The sequence below is a fragment of the Lygodium microphyllum genome, chromosome 5 (genome assembly GCF_053477565.2).
Source record: "Lygodium microphyllum isolate KBCC chromosome 5, Lygodium_microphyllum_v1.1.10, whole genome shotgun sequence".
In the NCBI taxonomy this organism is placed as follows: domain Eukaryota; kingdom Viridiplantae; phylum Streptophyta; class Polypodiopsida; order Schizaeales; family Lygodiaceae; genus Lygodium; species Lygodium microphyllum.
Genome location: NC_141139.1, coordinates 25,241,629 through 25,260,838, shown reverse-complemented (window position 1 = coordinate 25,260,838; position 19,210 = coordinate 25,241,629). Strand labels below are relative to the sequence as shown.

At 38.8% G+C, this 19,210-nt stretch overlaps 1 protein-coding gene across 1 annotated transcript; it reads left to right on the top strand.

The window, feature by feature from the left end:
• The first annotated feature begins 17,140 nt into the window (after nucleotides 1-17,140).
• On the top strand, nucleotides 17,141-19,210 carry LOC148035620 (ras-related protein Rab7-like). Its single transcript, XM_087677592.1, has 7 exons — nucleotides 17,141-17,423; nucleotides 17,915-17,941; nucleotides 18,033-18,132; nucleotides 18,202-18,348; nucleotides 18,449-18,529; nucleotides 18,612-18,757; nucleotides 18,837-19,210. The coding sequence occupies exons 1-7, from the start codon at nucleotides 17,371-17,373 to the stop codon at nucleotides 18,901-18,903; spliced, it is 621 nt and encodes a 206-aa protein (XP_087533718.1). The 5' UTR covers nucleotides 17,141-17,370; the 3' UTR covers nucleotides 18,904-19,210.

The window sequence follows — 19,210 nt, the reverse complement described above, 5'->3', positions numbered from 1 at the left end:
TGCCAGAGTGCATGTTACTTCTAAGGATACCACTGTCCGTCTTGTGGCTCATTTTTGTTGGTATCTTTCTTTCATGCATTAGCTGTCAAATTTGAATGCTCAAAAGAGTATCCCCCCATTGACCATCAATCCAAATGTGGACTTGATTGTTGCTCAAATGGATGTACTACACTACTTTGCACAGGCCTTCCCTACCAGGTTTATTATCTTACTGGAAAGGATGTGTTGTTTACAATTCCTCCAAAATGTGCCTCAGCATTTTGTTGATGAGAGTAACGCTCTGGAGCGCCTCAAGCTTAATATGCAATTTAAGAAGAGATACCTTCATCCTACTTAGCAGTGGATCTTTTCATGATTGTATGATCTTTTTCTTAATGGAAGCTTCTTTTTGCTCTCTAATTTTTGGGGATCCATGCCATTCAGACTATATTTGTATATGAGTATTTTTTGTGTTGGGTGATGTGTTTTTTTTTTAATCGTGTGGAGCTAGTGAAGATGAAGATGTGAAGATTGATAATGTTAGTTATAACATGGTTTTAGTTGAAGACTTGGATGCCGAACTTTTATATCCTTTAATAATTTGAGTTATTTTGGTTTTGTGATGTTGGAATGGTTCTTGGTATTATTGGTTTTCCTTTCATATGTGTTTTAGATACAGGTTCGATGAAGCTGATATGTTGGGAAAGTGATAGTAGTTGGTGACTTGTGATGGATTGAAGATTCCTTTTAGCAGATATTAGAGCTTTTATTCTCCTTTTCTTTCTAAGGTCGCGAGGACGCTTTCTTTCTAAGTGTGGGGATATTTTGAGTATGGAAATGATTTGTTTTGGTTGTTGAATGGTTGATTTTGGTGATTGATTGTTTGAATTTGAAGATGTTTGGAATGGTTTGAGTATGTTTGAAGGGTTTATGTTGGTTTTTGATGAGGATATGTTGTTCTAAAGGGTTCTGTGATTCTCTATGTTTAGTTCTATAAGGTCTGATTTTCTTCTATTTTGTTCTGTTGTTTTTTTGTTTTGGTAGTTGAGATAGTTGAATGGATGTTTTGAGAGATGGTTGAGGTTGTGTTAAAAGGTTTATGAAAGATTAAATTTATTTTGGTTTGGTTTTTGTGGTTTTTATGGTTTTTGTTGAGCTTCTGTAAGGTTCTATAGCTTTTGTAGTTATGTTCTTATGTTGTCCTGTTGTTCTGTGGTCTGTTCTGTTTGTTTTTGTTGAGTGTTATGTTGGATGTATGGATGTTTTGGGAAGTGTTCTTTTCTTAGAAAAGGATGAATGGAAACTCTATTCAAGCTAATTGAAGTGAAGAAGTAGCTGATGAAGATTCACCGAAGGTTACAGAAGCACAATGACAAAAACCAGATCTCATAAGACACTCTGGTGCCTTTTTGCATCTGACACACCTTTTTGCTATCTCTTGTATCCATGACCTAAGAAGGATTTTTCTGACTGTTACTGAGTATTGTAGTGAGGTTTTTGATGTAATATTTAAAGTGTATTATGGTGAGAGAGATCATATGCAAGAGATAGCTAATTCTATGAAAAACAATGTATCTAGCTATGAGAGATTCAAAGAGAGAATTATGAAGACAATGAAGATGAATCATATGTGATTATTTCCATTCAAAGTGGTGTTTCTTTTGTGTTCTCTTTGTTGGTTGATGAATTCTATGAAGAATATGAAGAAAATTATGAATTTTGTTGAAGATAAAACCATGGGAGATATCTACTATAATGCTGCATGAAGATTTATTGCTAGTGGTGTTTTTTTCCTTGTTGTTGTGATGTACCCGCCTTTGATTACGTGACAAGTAACGTTTTAGTAGTCGCTTAGAGTTTATCTTCCAGTCGTCGCCATCCGTACTCTAACCAAAATGATCGAATTTTGTCTGGCTAGTTAACCCTAGCTCTACCCTGCAAGGGAAGCGTCCTGTCGTTACCCACGGAGGACTGACCTTAAGGTTCCTAATTGACCTAATAGTCACCTATCAACAACTAACTCACATCCAGAGGTGTCCTTGAGAGGCTTCTTATCCAGAAGGAGCAACTGCCATTACCCTTAGTTCATGGAGTACAATGCTTTTTTCCAGTAGCAAGCCAAGGATTTATAAAATCCCTTACAGTGCTCTGGCACAGCCACCGTACCTTTCCCCTAAGATAATTTACAGTTCCGATTCTGAGACCAAACCCTAAGTAAGTTAACGAATCGGTCCTCTTAGAGTTTCTTCCTAGTGTTTGTTTTTAAGGAAATCTCTCGACTAACCGAGACCACCCTGCCATAGGAATGGATTCGTCAAGAATCCATCCACCCGCTTCCCTCTATGGAAGTTCTTAGTTATCTAATTACCTACCACATTACGTAAAACATAAAAAACAGTTTTATTAATTAATATCCTTATATGCACAAATGTTCGTTTACATAATTTACTCACGGACATACAATTAGAATAAAACAAGTTCATTAATTATATTCCATAATGTGTGTTCTCCCGCCCATACAGGAGAAAATTACAATTTCATGTGCTGCCTCATCTGGCGCATCTGCACGTCACGTGTTACCTCATCCGGCAAATCTACACGTCACCAAGATCAAATCCACCTATAGCTAACGTTCATAGGTGTCCCAAGTAGAACTCGAGCCATACAGAGGACCAAGTAGTTCCTAGGTGCGAAAAAGGATTTACTAGCCAGAGCCCCCCTGGCACCCTTCCACCTCCTACTTAATATGATCCCTGTTGGGAGACCTCTCGCCATCAGAGCCAGTCCATGCTTCCATGGCGGTAAAAACATCCCCTCTTGGTATGGGGATTCAACACCTATCCTTGGGGGAGGCATAGGGCTCCTCAATTTTTATCTTTTTGATATGTTCGGATATTAAAAAAATCGGAACCCATCTGGTCGACAAGTTTGTGCGAGCAGAATTACGAAAATCCATCAAAATTAGATAAAAATGATGATTTTTATAAATCGCGTTATTTTTATCCATCTTTTGTCTTGGACGACTTATTCTCTTCAAAATAAGTCACAGTATATATTTGAATCCATCTAAAATGGAAATTAAGTTATCTAAACAATGATACTAGAAAACTAATCCTGCTTCCTGTAAATCCTGTAGAGATTCTGCAGTTTTTTTTTTTCATATGTGTGGATGTGCAATATCACATATACGCACCTTAAAATAAACTAAGTAATGGGAACATTACATTCTTCTCTCCTTAGAGAAATCGAGATGTCCTCATCTCGAGAGAAACTAGGGGGTCTTCTTTCATAAGGATTACCTCATCAACCCAAGTGGCATCCTCTTCAGGATAATCCTTCCACTAGATGAGATATTCTCTAAGGATCCCATTCCTAAGGATTCTTTCTTTTACATCCAAGATTCTATCAGGTTGAAGTTCAAGTAAACCTTGGCTTGGCATTTCAACTTGCGGATCATCAAGAATATGATTAGGATTAGGTACATAGGGCTTCAAGAGACTGACATGGAATACATCATGAACTTTTAGGGTTTCAGGAAGTTGCAGCTTATAAGCATTTGGTCCAAGATTCTTTATGATTTTGTAAGGTCCACAGTATCTTGGGCTTAGCTTCTTGAATTTTCCCAAGGATAAGGAACTCCTCTTTGGGCGTACACGAATAAAAACCTTGTCCCCTTCTTGGAAGATTCGCTCTTTTCTCCCTAGGTCAGCATAGGCTTTCTGCTGATCCTTGGCAGCTTGTATGTCTTGCTTGATGGTTTTGACTTATTTGTCCATTTCTTCAAGCATCTTTTTAGAAGCTTCCTCAACCTTCAAGGTAGGGTCGGAGAAGTTTAGCGGGGTTAGGCATTCTTGCCCATATAGAGCTTGAAATGGGGTCATTTGGATGCTCTGATGATAGGATGCATTGTAAGCAAATTCCACCAAAGGTAGATATTGTATCCACCGTCTAGGTTCTTTGCAACAATATGCCCTAAGTATGTCTTCAATGACCTGATTTACACGCTCTGTCTGTCCATCAGTTTAAGGGTGATAAGCTGTACTAAAACAAAGCTGTGTACCAAGAGCTTCAAATAATCCCTTCCAAAAATGTGAAGTGAATAGAGAATCACGATCGCTGATAATTCTCTTTGGTAGTCCATGAAGTCTAAAGATTTCTTTAACAAATAACCTGGCAATATCTGAGGCTTTATAGCTGGTTTTGACCGGAATAAGGTGGGTGACCTTAGTCAACATGTCCACAATTACCATGATCAAGTTGTATCCACCTTGAACTGAGGGTAATCTAGCTACAAAATCCGTATTAATAAATTCCCATTTCATCTTAGGAATATCAAGTGGTTGTACCTTTCTTGGCAACTTAACTCGTTCGACTTTTATTCGTTGGTAACTCAAGCATTCGATTACGTATTTAAGTATGTCACTTTTGAGTTTCTTCCAATGATAGCTTTTTCTAACTGCATTGAGAGTTTTGGCATAGCCAGGATGTCCTGAAAATGGGGAATCATGAGCTTCCCATAGTATCTTATTCTTAAGATCTTGACTCGAAGGAATACATAATCTTGTCCTGAAATAGGCAAGCCCTTCGTCAACGGAGAAGTTAAGATGCTTTGTCTTAAGCTTAGAGTCTTGTTCTTTATTCTTAATTTCCTTCAGCATTTGTTGATATTTGGGATCATTATTTGCCTTCTCCTTGGCTAGCTCGATGATAGGATTGCTAGGCATTGATATCATTGTAGTTAGTGTTTGAGCTCTAAGAGGTTCTTCTGAGATAAGTGCATTGAGAAACTATTTGCGGCTTAAAGCATCTGCAATTACATTCTCTTTGCTTGGTCTATACTTGATCTCAAAATCATACTCTTGCAAGACTTCGATCCACCGACGTTGCCTCATATTTAGATCTAGTTGAGTGAAGATCCATTTAAGACTTTTATGGTCGGTTACCAGTGAGAATTTCTTCTTGAGTAGATAATGTCTCCATAACTTAAGAGTGTGGATAATTGCAAGTAATTCCAAGTCATGAGTAGTATAATTTCTCTCATGAGTCTTCAATTTTCTAGAGGAATATGCTACTGGATGTCCTTCTTGCATGAGTATGTATCCCAAAGCAAGAGAGCTCGCATCGGTCACTTCGAATTCTTTGCTAAGATCAAGTAGTTTGAGGATCGGGGCTGTGACTAAACTTAGCTTGAGCCTGTCAAAGCTAGACTGTTCAACTTGGGTCCATTTAATGGCAACCTACTTCTTGAGTAGGTCGGTGAGGGGTGTAGCAATTAAGGCATAATTCTTGATAAAGACCCAATACCATCCTGTTAAACCCAAAAAGCTACGAACTTCACTTACATTGGTTGGAGGCGGCCAGTCTTGTACATCCTTAACCTTGGCTGGATCTACTGAAATTCCCTCTACTGAAACTATAAACCCTAAATACTCGATTTGCTTCTTGAAGAACGCACACTTCTTCTTATGAGCATACAACTTGTGAGTCCGCATTGTCTCAAGAACTGTCCGCAGTTGTGACTCATGACTTCCTTCATCCTTGGAATACGTTAAGATGTCATCAAAGAATACAAGGACGAAATCATCAAGATAAGGTCTGAATATATATTGCATTAATCTATTGAAGGTAGCGGGGGCGTTGGTTAATCCAAATGACATTATGATAAACTTGTAATGACCGTACCTTGTGCTAAAAGCAGATTTTGGAATATCTTCTTGCTTGATTCTGATCTGGTAATACCCTGATCTAAGATCAATCTTGGAGAAAATCTTCGCTCCTTGTAATCGATCGAGTAGTTCGTCGATCCTTGGAATCGGATACTTATTTTTTATTGTTACTTGATTTAGCCCTCGATAATCAATGCAGAGAACGAAGAGTCCCATCCTTCTTTTTCTGAAATAACACTTGAGCTCCCCAAGGTGAGTTACTGGGTCTAATGTATCCCTGATCTAAGAGCTGTTTGAGTTGTTCCTTTAGTTCTATGGATTCTGGAATGGACATTCGATATGGTCGTTTTGCAACTGGTGCAGCTCCTGGTACTAGCTTGATTTCGTGATCGACTTCTCTTTGTGGTGGAAGTTCAGTTAATTCTTTAGGGAATATGTCAACATATTCCTTAAGCCACGACGGTTCATCTTCGGCTTCTTTATCCTACTAAGTTTTATTTAATTTGATTAGGTATATAGGTGAGCCTTTTCTTAAACCTTTAGCAATTCAAGAAGCATTCGCTAATTGAATCTTCGGTTTTCCTGCTTCCCCTTGTGTAGTCACTTGTTGTCCTATAAGATTCAAGAATGTGACTTGGCCCTTTTCACAATGAATATGAGCATCATTGGGAATTAACCAGTCCATTCCTAACAGGCACTCATAGGTTCCTAGGTTCATCACTCTGAATTTCATGTTGGTCTGATTGCCACCCAGATTAAACTCCACCTTACTTGTTTGTTGTGTTGAGGAAACTTCTTTTCCATTAGCTAACTCATTTATTAGCTCAGGTGCACGCATTGTGTCTATGCCTAGTTTTCTAGCACACCTTGGTGATATGAATGAATGTGTGCTTCCACAATCGATCAATATTTTAAAGGGCTTACCGTTATAGGTTGATGGTGTTTGAATCACTAAGAATTGTCCATTTGGTCTCTTCTTGTTGAGAGAGGCATGAATTATCGCTCTCTCCATGTCAGTTTCCAAGGTGGGACCTTTGTCATCTTCTACTTCCTTGAGGGTTATGCCGGCAACTCTTCCTCTAGCTATGGCTATCCAACTCTGGTTGTTACGGAACTTGCTTTGGCGTTCATTCTATTCGAGTTTTGGGCATCACCTTTGGATGTGGCCAGGTTCGTTACAATAATAGCACCTGAAAGTGTCTTTATTACCACCAGTAAAGTTCTCCACCGCTGACGTCTTAGCCTTTTTGCTATTAGGAGATTGGAATTGACCTTGGGCTCTTTTTGCATAGCCCGTAGTTATATTTCTGTTTTGGAACTTATTATTCCAAGGCTTATCGTTTCTTGGTTTGGAATGGAGTTCCTATACAATCGATCTTGCTCTTATCAATGCATCTTGGAGGTCGGATGGACACATTGCTTCAAGTCGTGTGTTCAAGGGATCATCTAATCCGTGGCAAAACTTGGATACTTGCTGCACAATGTCCATAGACACTGCATACTTGAGAAGTGTTACAAACTTCGAGTAATAGGCTTCTAGTGTCATTCCAAGTTGCTTTAGACCAAAGAATTCATTCATCTTTTGTGTGCAGTATGGTGGCGGAAGATACCGGCCTCGCACTGCATCCTTTAATACGTCCCAACTAATAAACGCTTCGGAGATTCCTTGGTCTTTACACCATGGTTTCCACCAAATTTGGGCTTCTCCTATTAGCTTTAACTTACCGATCATTGCTTGATTAGCTGGGGTAATTCCAGCAGCAATGAAATAATCTTCCATGGACTCAACCCATATTTCTGCTTCAACCTCGTTATTTTTGCCTTGGCCATGAAAAATAACTCATATCTCAGGCTACAATACCAAGTTTTTTTAAAAAAATTTCTTTTCGCTTTGATACCAATTGTGACGTACCTGCCTTTGATTACGTGACGAGTAACCCTTTAGTAGTCGCCTAGAGTTTATCTTCCAACCGTCGCCATCCGTACTCTAACTAGAATGATCGAATTTTGTCTAGCTAGTTAACCCTAGGTCTACCCCGCAAGGGAAGCGTCCTGCCGTTACCCACGGAGGACCGACCGTAACGTTCCTAATTGACCTAACAGTCACCTATCAACAACTAACTCACATCCGGAGGTGTCCTTGAGAGGCTTCTTGTCCAGAAGGAGAAATTGCCATTACCCTTGGTTCATGGAGTACAACGCTTTTTTCCAGTAGTAGCAGGCTAAGGATTTATAAAATCCCTTGCAGTGCTCTGGCAAAGCCGCCATACCTTTTCCCTAAGATAATTTTGCTTCCCTCTATGGAAGTTCTTAGTTATCTAATTACCTATCACATTACGTGAAACATATAAAAACAGCTTTATTAATTAATATCCTTATATGCACAACTGTTCGTTTACGTAATTTACTCACGGACATACAATTAGAATAAAACAAGTTCATTGGTTATATTCCATAATATGTATTCTCCCGTCCATACAGGAGGAAAATTACAATTTCACGTGATGCCTCATCCGATGCATCTGCATGTCACATGCTGCCTCATCCGGTGCATCTACACATCACCAAGATCAAATCCACCTATAGCTAGCATTCATAGGTGTCCCAAGTAGAACTCGGGCCATACTGGGGACCAAGTAGTTCCTAGGTGCGAAAAAGGATTTACTAGCCAGAACCCCCCTGGCACCCTTCCACCTCCTACTTAATACAATCCCTGTTGGGAGACCTCTCGCCATCAGAGCCGGTCCATGCTTCCATGGCGGTAAAAACATCCCCTCTTGGTATGGGGATTCAGCACCTATCCTTGGGGGAGGCATAGGGCTCCTCAATTTTTATCTTTCTGTTCCAATATTTAATTCAATCAAGATCTAATCTAGGAATTCACAAACAAGATTGATGTCTGCAAGCAATTATGACTTCAATCAATCATGCAACTTTCAAGTGATGCTTAATTCTAGTAGCAATAGACACTTGAGTTTCACATAATGAAATCTTCCCCTTGGAATTTAACTAGGGGCACCTAGATTTTGGGATCTCCAACTTTTCAGTTCTTGTAACCAAGTTTCTAGGCCTTAAGTCAGTATTTCCCATGAGAATTATCTTATTTGGATAGAAATTTTTTAGAAAAACCTGTGGTATCGCGGTTGGTAAAGGGTTGTCATCCGCAGTCGCGACTCCATTTGTGACTCCCGTGCTCGCAACTCCAATTGTTGCTTCTACATTAGTAGGGTTATTTGTGATTTCCACTTCTAAATTCTTTTTCTTTGGGGCCATGATAGAATAGAGATGAGAGTAGAGGTATGATAGAATAAGATAGAGTTCTTCAGTGTCTTCTCTTCTCAGATCAAAGTGGAAGAGGATGAGAGACCTTCAGCATATCTTGGACAAAGTCTCCTCCTTCTCGATCAGCATCTCGTCCTCGTCAAGATTGCTCTTGTTGCTCCTCCTTCTCGATCAGCGTCTCGCCCTCGTCAAGATTGCTCTTGTTGCTCCTCATTCTAGATCAGCATCTCGCCCTCGTCAAGATTGCTCTTGTTGCTCCTTCTTCTCGATTAGCATCTCGCCCTCGTCAAGATTGCTCCTGTTGCTCCTCCATCTCGATCAGCGTCTTGCCCTCGTCAAGATTGCTCTTGTTGCTCCTCCTTCTCGATCACCATCTCGCCCTCGTCAAGCCCTCGTCAAGATTGCTCTTATTCCTCCTCATTCTCGATCAGCGTCTTGGCCTCTTCAAGATTGCTCTTGTTGCTCTCCTTCTCAATCAGTGTCTCGCCCTCGTCAAGATTGCTCTTGTTGCTCTCTATGGTCATCCCCAAGCCCTTAATTTATAGACTTTACAAGGGGGGGGGGTAAAGAGAGGGCATCTGCTTTTTGGTGTTTTTGATGATATCATTGATGACAAGATTTCGTTTTCTTTTTCTGTCTTGCAACTTGTTTGGATCATAACTTCGTTGTATGAACTCCAAATATAAACATTCGGGTACTTAAAACGATCGGAACGCATCTGGTCGACAAGTAATGCGGGCAGAATTACAAAAATCCATCAAAATTAGACGAAAATGATGATTTTTATAAATCGTATTATTTTTATCCATCTTTTGTCTTGAATGACTTATTCCCTTCAAAATAAGTCACAGTATGTATTTGAATCTATCTAAAGTGGAAATCCTGCTTCCTGTAAATCCTATAGAGATTCTGTAGTTTTTTTTTTTCCTATGTGTGGATGTGCAATACCACGTATACGCACCTTAAAATAAACTAAGTAATGGGAACATTACAGTTGTGGTTCTCTAAAGAATAAAAAAAAAGCTTGTTGATGTTACAAGATAGATTTTCTTGTAGTAGAAACCCCTTTTCCTTGGTGTCTCTCTTGGGGCTCCACACTCATTGAATCTGAACGCAGTCTAAGAGTAATGATCATACCAAGATCTACAACCAGACGGCCTCCTTGTAAGCCTTAGTGACTGCAATGTACTCAGCCTTGGTAGTAGACAAGGCTGTGTGTTTCTAAGCTCTAGACATACAAGAGATAGAACCTCCAACATATGTAAATATATACCCAAATGTGAACTTCCTACTATTTGCATGTCCTACATAATGTGAGTTAGTGTAACCCATGATTGATGTATCCTGCTACCATAGCAGATACACATATCTACTATGCATTTTAGGTATCTTATGATACCCTCATGGCATCCCAATGTCTCCTCCTAGATGTTTCCATATAGTGTGCCACAACTCCCATTGCAAATTCTATGTCTAGATGAGTGACTATCATAGCATACATTAGCTTACCCACTATGGATGCATATGGAACCTTGGCCATCTCGACCCTCTCATCATCTAATTATGGATAATCGACCAACCTTCACATGAGAAGGTAAAGGACAACTAATAGGCTTACCATCTTGCATATGGAATCACTCAAGTACTTTGTGTATACGCCTTTCTAGGACAAGTAGAGAAGTTCCTTAGAGCAATTGTGCATTATGTGCATACCAAGTGTATGTGAGGCTTGTGTGTAATGAAGCATAGGACATAGATGTAGAGGGGGAGGGGGTTATATAAAGCTAGTGGTAAACATATTCATTATCTTTTTGGCATTAATCATGTTCGTCTTGAGGACTCCCAACTTGTGGAGCTCCCACCTAGATTAGAGGTGAGTTTTTAATCTCAGCATGGCAAAGAGGCAAGTATCTTGCCATTATCCATTCCACAACTCCATTGTAAACCATTCATGTAAAATCTAAGCATTATCTATGGTTGCTATGATCATGGTTGTTTTCACATTTTGTTAAGCATTTTTGGACCTATCAATGTGAACCTTATGGATCTAATATTGACCTCAACCAACACAAAGATGATGTTGATGATGATAGAAGTGTAATTAATGCTCAGCACAATCATCTAGAGAATGCAGAATTACATGTATCTCAAGGTCCTAGTGGTTATCAACAACCATAAAAAAAGTTGAATAGTATAAATGAGGGGATTCTTGGCAGAATACACATATTAAATAAGTCAATGGCAAAGACTACCAAGGCCACCACAATCTGAAAAAATATCCAACACATAGTCAAGATCCTTTGTGAATGTAGCAAGGAGCCACCTACAAAAGAAACCATTAAGTAACATCCATAACAAAAGCATGACATATCTCAATGCAAAGTATAAACCAATCTAAGAGTGTATAACGCAACTATCAAAAGCTAGTGATCTTTCCACACCCCCTCAAACCTCTACACCATCCACATAAGTGTGCTCAAATGATGTGCCTTGGAGGTCTGTCTTGAAGAGGAAGCTACAAGAGGCGGGAAACCTGTATGGACTAACCCTCTCACCAGCCTCTCTATCATATGAAGGGACACACATCCCTCGATAAAACAAGCCAATAGTGAGGTCCATGACCTAGCAATACACAATCATCTTGTTATCTACTTAAACTTTTATTTTAAAAAGTTACAGGTTTGTCTTCAACACACTTACCTCCTCTCGAGTATCGAGGTGTCTATATCCACTCTCACACACAGGAGCCCATGTATGATGGAGCTTCAATCCAATGGCATGAGCTCCTCTAAGAACTTTTCCAAAGTGTTGTGCAAGTCCCAAAGTCACCAAGAACCCCTCATCTGCCAAGACTCTATGGGCTAGGTCCATGACACCTTTAACAAGTGCACTAGAAAATGTATTCCATTTGGGAATCCCTTTCAAATGTAAAGATGTATAAGACCATGTAATATCACATTAGTTTATAAAATAAACTAATGCAAGCACATATACCTTCTGCCTCAAGGCCAACAATAAGCAAAGATGTAGGAAAATCTGCAAACAACAACTTAGCAAAGAGTCGATTGTTCTCCATGAAGCACTGAATGCTAAAATGAAAACATAATAACAAAGCACAAGCAACCATTACAATAGATGTGTATATAGAGGATGGTGAAAAATATACCCATCCAATGCAAAATCATCGATCGATGTCACGTCTACCAACAGAGCACATACAATAGTTTGGTATTGAAATCCTATTATCAAAATAAAGTTTACTCACAAATGTTGATGTTGGCTAAATGTTAAGCATAGAATGTAAAGCTAGAAATCTACATACATGTCTTGCATATAGCCAGACGTCTACAAGACTCTTGTATAGGCTCTGATGACTCAGTCATGAATGACATAGCCCAATAAGGTGTAGTATGTCGCAAAGATCCCTCAAAGTGACCCTTACTTTTTGCATTTTCTTTCCAAATGCTATGCATGTCAAAACCATCTTTTTTGCCTAAAGTTGTAAAGAAAAATAGGAAAGAAAGTAAATTATTTAGTTTTTAATGTTTAAAATTTATATTATCTTCAAAAAAATAGAAAAATATACTTTTAACATGACTCCAATAATCCAAAAAATGATACTTGATTCACCTTCTATTTTTTCATCCAATGAAACAACTTTCTCTTTGTGTTTAGACCTTCGCTTCACTGTACCAACCTCATTTGATTCACTTATATTACCTAGGCAATGTAAATCCAACAAAATAATACTTTAATAAATTGACTCGTCAAATGAAAACCCTAAACTCTATCATTCATGCAAATGGGCTTACCCTTGCCATGCTCCAATGCATCATTTATCGTGGGGATATCCTTTCATTTTCTTATGGACTTTTTCTTCACTGTAGTATCAACAGGTGCATCATTAATGGTACCAGAGTAGTAGGGAGTCAACAAAATACAATATTATATTCATGCAAATTAGAAACAAGGCTACTTGGATCAAACTAAAACTTTGCATTCCACCCAATATACCCTTTGCTATGCTACCACCACAAGTCGCCTTTATCCCCACAACATGAGGGACCATGTCTATTGTATTGGACATTTCTAATTTGCAAAAACAACAAAGTTAAGAAAACATACAAGTCTAGAAAGTTATGATAACTTTCATGTTAAACAAATATATCTTTTAGAAAGTACCATTTCCTTCATCCTCTTCTTTGTGCATAGAAATTATTTTGTTCCAAGAACCCTACATATAAGGAAAGTATTACTAAAACAAATAGGTAAGAGCAAGAGTTACAACATATTTACTATGTTTGGCTCTCAAAGTACTTACTCTGTCTTAATTCAACCTCTTGCCATGGAATGACATCCAATGGATAGTCTATCCACCATGGACAAACACGCATTTCCCATTTCGACATACCTCTCTCAACCAGTGCTTTTGAGAACATATAATTTTCACATCCCATGTCCATCCACTCCTCCACTAGAGGAGGGAGGCTTTCTAGCACCCCACTTTCCTATAGACTACACAACCATCTTTTCCCAAAACATAATAACAAACAACAAAAGCACTGTTAAGTTAGAATACATTTGTACATATGCTATTTAGAAAATATGGTTTCTTTATACTAGAAATACATATGCACCACCCTCTTGCTTGATTGCATGAGCTTTGAACCTTCTCAGAGTCTCCAACCTTCGTCATCTCACCAAAAATATTTGCAAATGCCTTTAAAATATGTAAAAGTCTTTGGCCTTTTAAAAAAACATAAAAGCCTCGTGGAATCTCAGTGCCATCAACTTGTAAGCTCCTGATCAATAAGGAGCATTCTTCAATCATATGAAACCAAGACACCTCTTGCTTCATGTAGCTGCAAAATCTCTTTACATCTGCAAAGTGTGACATAGTGGAGGAGTCCTTTGCCTTTGTGACAATCACGAGAAGTAAAATCTCCCTTTTTCTAATATATTGGTTATTGAACAAAACATAGCTTCAATATTGTTGAACCAAATTAAGTTCAATTCCAAAAAATAAGAGAACATTAGTCCATGAGGAAAACATACCTCTCTATAGCAATATTAGCACTACAAATGGCATACAATTTGTCCTTGATAATAGCCACCATGTTCATTTCATCCCAATTCAATGCAAATAAAATAGAAAAGAAATCCTCTCCATGTGCCGGATTAGCTATTCCAAGGTACTTGTATCCTTTGTCCCTCAATTTATCTTGCTCATTGTTTATGAATTATTTTCTTTTTGCCTCATAATTTGCCTATGGCAATGCAAGCTCCTTGAGGCGGGCCTCCTCTTTGAGTATGGCAGAGTTATAGTCATCCTAAATAAAAAACTAATACATTATTCTTAGTTATGGTTAAATTCAAGATACCACAATTTGTTATGCTAAAAACTAAAATACTTTACCAAATTTTTTGCCTTCCACACCAAAAGCGATATTAGCAAACATGGGTTCTTGTACCATGGATCATTGTCATGGTTACTTTTGCATTCAATTTCATACTCTATTTCAACCCACCATCTTTGAGAAGGGCTCATCCTTTCCAAAATGCTTTGTTTATCCTGCAATGCCAATTTTGGAACATGAAAATTTCATGGCCGAGGTTGGCTTTGACATGTGCTCTTGTTACACTACAACATTGAAAACTGTCTTTAAATTTTAAGATTCACACATAAATAAAACCTATTCACATTCACATAACTAATAAATGAAACCTATTGGCATTCACACGTAAATGAAACCTATTGGTTTAAATAAAATCCACACAAGAAATAAGAGAAAGCAAGACAATGCATAGTTACCTTCCTTTATCCTCTTCATCCATGTCTTTAACCTATGATATCTGTCCCATACCGAAAACTTGTGCCCTCTTAAATCAGCCCACTCATCAGTCAAGTCATCTTCAAACCTTTGGTTAACTTCTCTCCAAAGAGGGCCCCACTCTTCCAAATTTTGGGGAGATATATCCATTAGCTCACTAGTGGGCCTTCTCAAAGAAATCAAAAAGTATGCCCAAGTGCATTTGACCTTAAAAGATATGTGCATCAAGGTTGTCCTATTGCACCACTTTTGTTTGCTATAGTCTCTGATCCTCTATTGAGAAGTTTGAACCTGAAGAATTGGAGGAAAGTTATCAAAGGCGTTCCTATTTTAGATGTTAAGCAATTTGTCACACAATTTTCATGGATGATAATTTAAACATAGTTTAGGTTGACCAACAAACAGTTTAGCAATTGCTAAAGGAGTATGACACCTTTTGTGAGCTCTCAAGCTTAGCCATAAGCCTTCCCAAGACTGAGCTCATCTACTTGAGTATGGATGACCCCCCTGAATAGATCACAAACTTAGGCTTTAGATGTATTCCGCATGGCTAGCCATTTTGCTACCTGGGTTGCCAACTTGGTGTTGGGATACAATGAAGCAAAGGGCTGATTGGATGAAGCAAAAGATAGATGCTTGCTTCTCTAGTGTGAGAGGGCTTTGGAAGTGTGCTTTGGAATCTACATCTAGGGAAAAAGGGTTGTAGATCCATCTCTTGGTCATTAATCACATCATAAGAGGTTAAGGGGGAAAATTGGTAGACAGAGCTAAAGCCTTAATTTTTAGTTTGTTTAAAAGGCTCGAGGAAAATTAGCTATGGGCAACACTGTTGTGAGGATGGTTGGGTTCCTTAAAGCTCAAAGGAATTAAGGTTGTCGATATATATTGGATGGACTTGCTTCCTTTTAACTAGAAGAGTAAAATTTGTCAATTTGACATAGCACATAAGATAGTTTTTGCTTAGCAAGAGATCAATAGGATGGCATCTTGGGAAGGGACCAAGGATACAAGAGGTGACTCATCACTCTTATAGATTATTTGGTCTACTAAATTTGCATTTAACTTGCTTGTTAGGCCAATTGAGAATAACCCTAGCCTCACTCATAGAATTTCCTCAAAAGGTTTGGTCAGATGGAAGGACATGTGGGATAGCAACAAATAGCATTTATGGAGGTGGATAGAGCTAAGAACTTGTTCAACCTTAATGAAGGTAAAATTGAATTCCTCCAATAGACAGTGAATTGGCTTAAGCTTTCATGGTCTACTTATAGGTTAATTAACAATGCAAATCCTAATAAGTTTCTTAATGCTGCTAAGCGCAAATTACTTTGATGCTATCGTCATCGAGACTAAAGGCTTCCATAAGAGGTCAAAGGGAATGCATAGTTGCTTATTGGAAGACCTAGCATTCAAGGGCAAAGCTCAACACATGGACGAAAGTAGCTAGAAGGCTATGGAAGGCAACCCCTTCCAAGAAGCATAATTTTGCATTATGGTGTGTGATAATGAATAAGTATCCCACCATAAAATGTCGCCATAAAGCCATGAGAATCACTTTGCGTATACTTTATAGAAGAGAAGTAGAATCAATAAGACACTTGTTTTGGGAGTGTCAAGAATCCAAGGAGGTTTGGAGGAAGGTGAAGGATTGGATTTGTAGGGTTGGTTTTGATGAAGCCATTAATTGCAAGTTGATCTTGATTGGCATAACGAGAGGAAAAGATGACTCAATCATGAAGCTCTAGAATATAGTTAGAGCGTTAGTAATATTAGAGATATGGATGTGTAGAAATGATAGAGCCTTCAAGCCCCCACTTAGGATGATAGTACCTATGGGGGTAAGGCGAAACCCCACTTGCCTTGTTACAACCTCCCTCAAACACACGTTTAACATTGTGCTAGTAGGCTAGCAAATGAAAATACAAGCTTTTGGTTCTATGCTAGTAGAGAAGCCAATCCATGAAGACAGCCTGACACAATATTTATGTTTATTTTGCTCCTCTCATGTTTGGGGCTCAATGGTGGGACCACAAGTGTTGCAGCTTATTTGCAACCCTTTGATAACCCCTACAAACCTTAGTGCGGTGTGGCCCTTGGCAACAAAGATAATAAGATGTTCAATTGAAAAAGTGGTTATGTTCAGATCCTTGAAAAGACATCCTTTTCCTTTGGTGATTCTTTTGCAGATATTTTCTTTTATTGCTTTAATACAAAATTTCCGCATTCCTATAGAAAAGATTAAAATTAAAACGAACGAAGTGGACCGACGTTATTACACAAAATGCAGAAAAAAGAAAATACAAGAGTAGCCGCCCGGACAAGAGGGCGGGCCCCAAAACTCCAGTAAACGGAAGCACGCCACGTCCGGTTCTGGAAATGCATACTTCTGACGCGCGCGCGCGAGAGAGAGAGAGAGAGTAGTGCTCGAACTCGTATGTTCGGCTCGTTTTTGAGATCCCCGTACCCCCCCAGGAGAAACAGCCAGAGAGAGAGAGAGAGAGCGCAGGAGGTAGCACACTTCTAAGTCTCTCTGGCCTTTCAAGAGACGTGGAAAATTGAGGTTAACCCCCGCGTTTCCTCCTCAACAACAGCTTTGTGTTTCCTTTCAAGGTATGGCCACTCGCAAGCGGACGCTTCTTAAGGTCATCATTCTCGGAGACAGCGGGTACGTCTCTCTCTCTCTCTCTCTCTCTCTCTCTGCGTGTGTCTCTCGGAATCTGGATTGATCGCAATAGAGTGTCATGTATCGACGGTTATGGCAATCTTCATAACTACCTTGAATTGCAGCAAATAGATCAACAGCAATAAGTGCTCTTCTTTAACATTTCGAGGGACTTTTTCTTAACAATAATTTACCATAAAATGATAAAAATGTGTGTGAGAGAGATCAACTCTTCAACTCATACCAAACGGTTGTTTCTTTCGTTTTGTCTATCTCAGTAGATGTATTCCTCGTGAAAGATTCAACGCAAGTAGCCAGCCATAGTTTGAAGTACTTAGAATGCTAACCTTCTTTTGTATTATATGATCATAGCGGATGCAGAGAGATTTCTGAAAAAGCATGTTTGTTACACCTAAATTCCGTTTTTAAAAGCTGGAGCTATCAATGGAGATGTTTATTCAATCAAACTTATCATTTTTCCTATGTTCTTGCAGGGTAGGGAAGACGTCACTAATGAATCAGTATCCTTTGGACACCTCACATTCTGTATCAAAATTATTCTTGAGCTGATCTGTGCTGCTGTTGGAGAAGCCTTGACAGTGAGCCTTCTAGATATGTTAACAAGAAGTTCAGTAATCAGTACAAGGCGACTATTGGTGCAGATTTTTTGACAAAAGAAGTGCAAGTTGAAGATAGGCTAGTGACTATGCAGGTTATTTCTCTAAGACTTCCAATCCTACACAAGGTTTAGAGTCTGGTCTGACAAACTGCCTTTATGCAGATATGGGACACAGCTGGTCAAGAGCGCTTTCAGAGCCTTGGGGTTGCCTTCTACAGAGGAGCTGACTGCTGTGTACTGGTTTATGATGTCAATGTAATAAAGTCTTTTGACAATCTAGAGAATTGGCGGACTGAGTTTCTGACACAGGTTACTAAAAAGCTTCTAGTCTTTAGTGACTTTCAATTCATCATGTTAATTTATTTCCATAAAGGAAAGAGGAGGACTACTAACCCTTCCATGGATGTAGGCAAATCCATCTGATCCAGATAACTTCCCTTTTGTGGTGCTGGGAAACAAGATTGATATTGATGGTGGGAATAGCAGAGTGGTATGGTGTCTTAAGGTTCTTTTCCTGTTTGGACCCTAATTTTGGTCACAAACATATCTGATTAGATTTGCATTGCTTTCAGGTCTCTGAGAAGAAGGCAAAAGCATGGTGCACAACCAAGGGGAATATCCCTTATTTTGAAACTTCTGCCAAGGAAGATCTGAATGTGGATGCAGCATTTCAGTGCATTGCAAAGAATGCTCTGAAAAATGAAACAGAGGATGAAATGTATGGATCTAGCTTGTTTGCACTTCTCTGCTTTTGCAATTAGATATCCTGCAACCTCTGATATCAGTTTTTGTGACAGTTATCTTCCTGACACAATTGATGTATCTACTGGGAGGACGCAAAAGACATCTAGTTGTGAGTGCTAGCAATATAAAAGGAGGCATTTGTTTCTTCTGAAGAGACTTTGAAGTGTCCATTGAGGAGCAGAGCTATGGTTTCTTCGGCAATATTTTACATTGTTGAGGAGAAAGCTATGGTTTCTTGGCAGTGGATAAATGACGTGCAAAACATGCAGTCTAGTTGTAATCATGATCACCTGCTCTTTGAGCTCATTTTTGTGGCCTGTCGATCATTTGATTGGTCTCATTAAGAATAATTTCTTTATTTTGTTTAGGATACCCATTGTGCAAAAAGATAAAATACGCTCAAATAATACATCACCAGTGTGTACTA

Coding starts and splice junctions, on each gene's coding strand:
- LOC148035620 (XM_087677592.1), top strand. CDS start 17,371: ATGGCCACTCGCAAGCGGACGCTTCTTAAGGTCATCATTCTCGGAGAC. Junction 17,942..18,032: donor AAGACGTCACTAATGAATCA/GTATCCTTTGGA, acceptor TGAGCCTTCTAG/ATATGTTAACAAGAAGTTCA. Junction 18,758..18,836: donor AATGAAACAGAGGATGAAAT/GTATGGATCTAG, acceptor TTTTTGTGACAG/TTATCTTCCTGACACAATTG.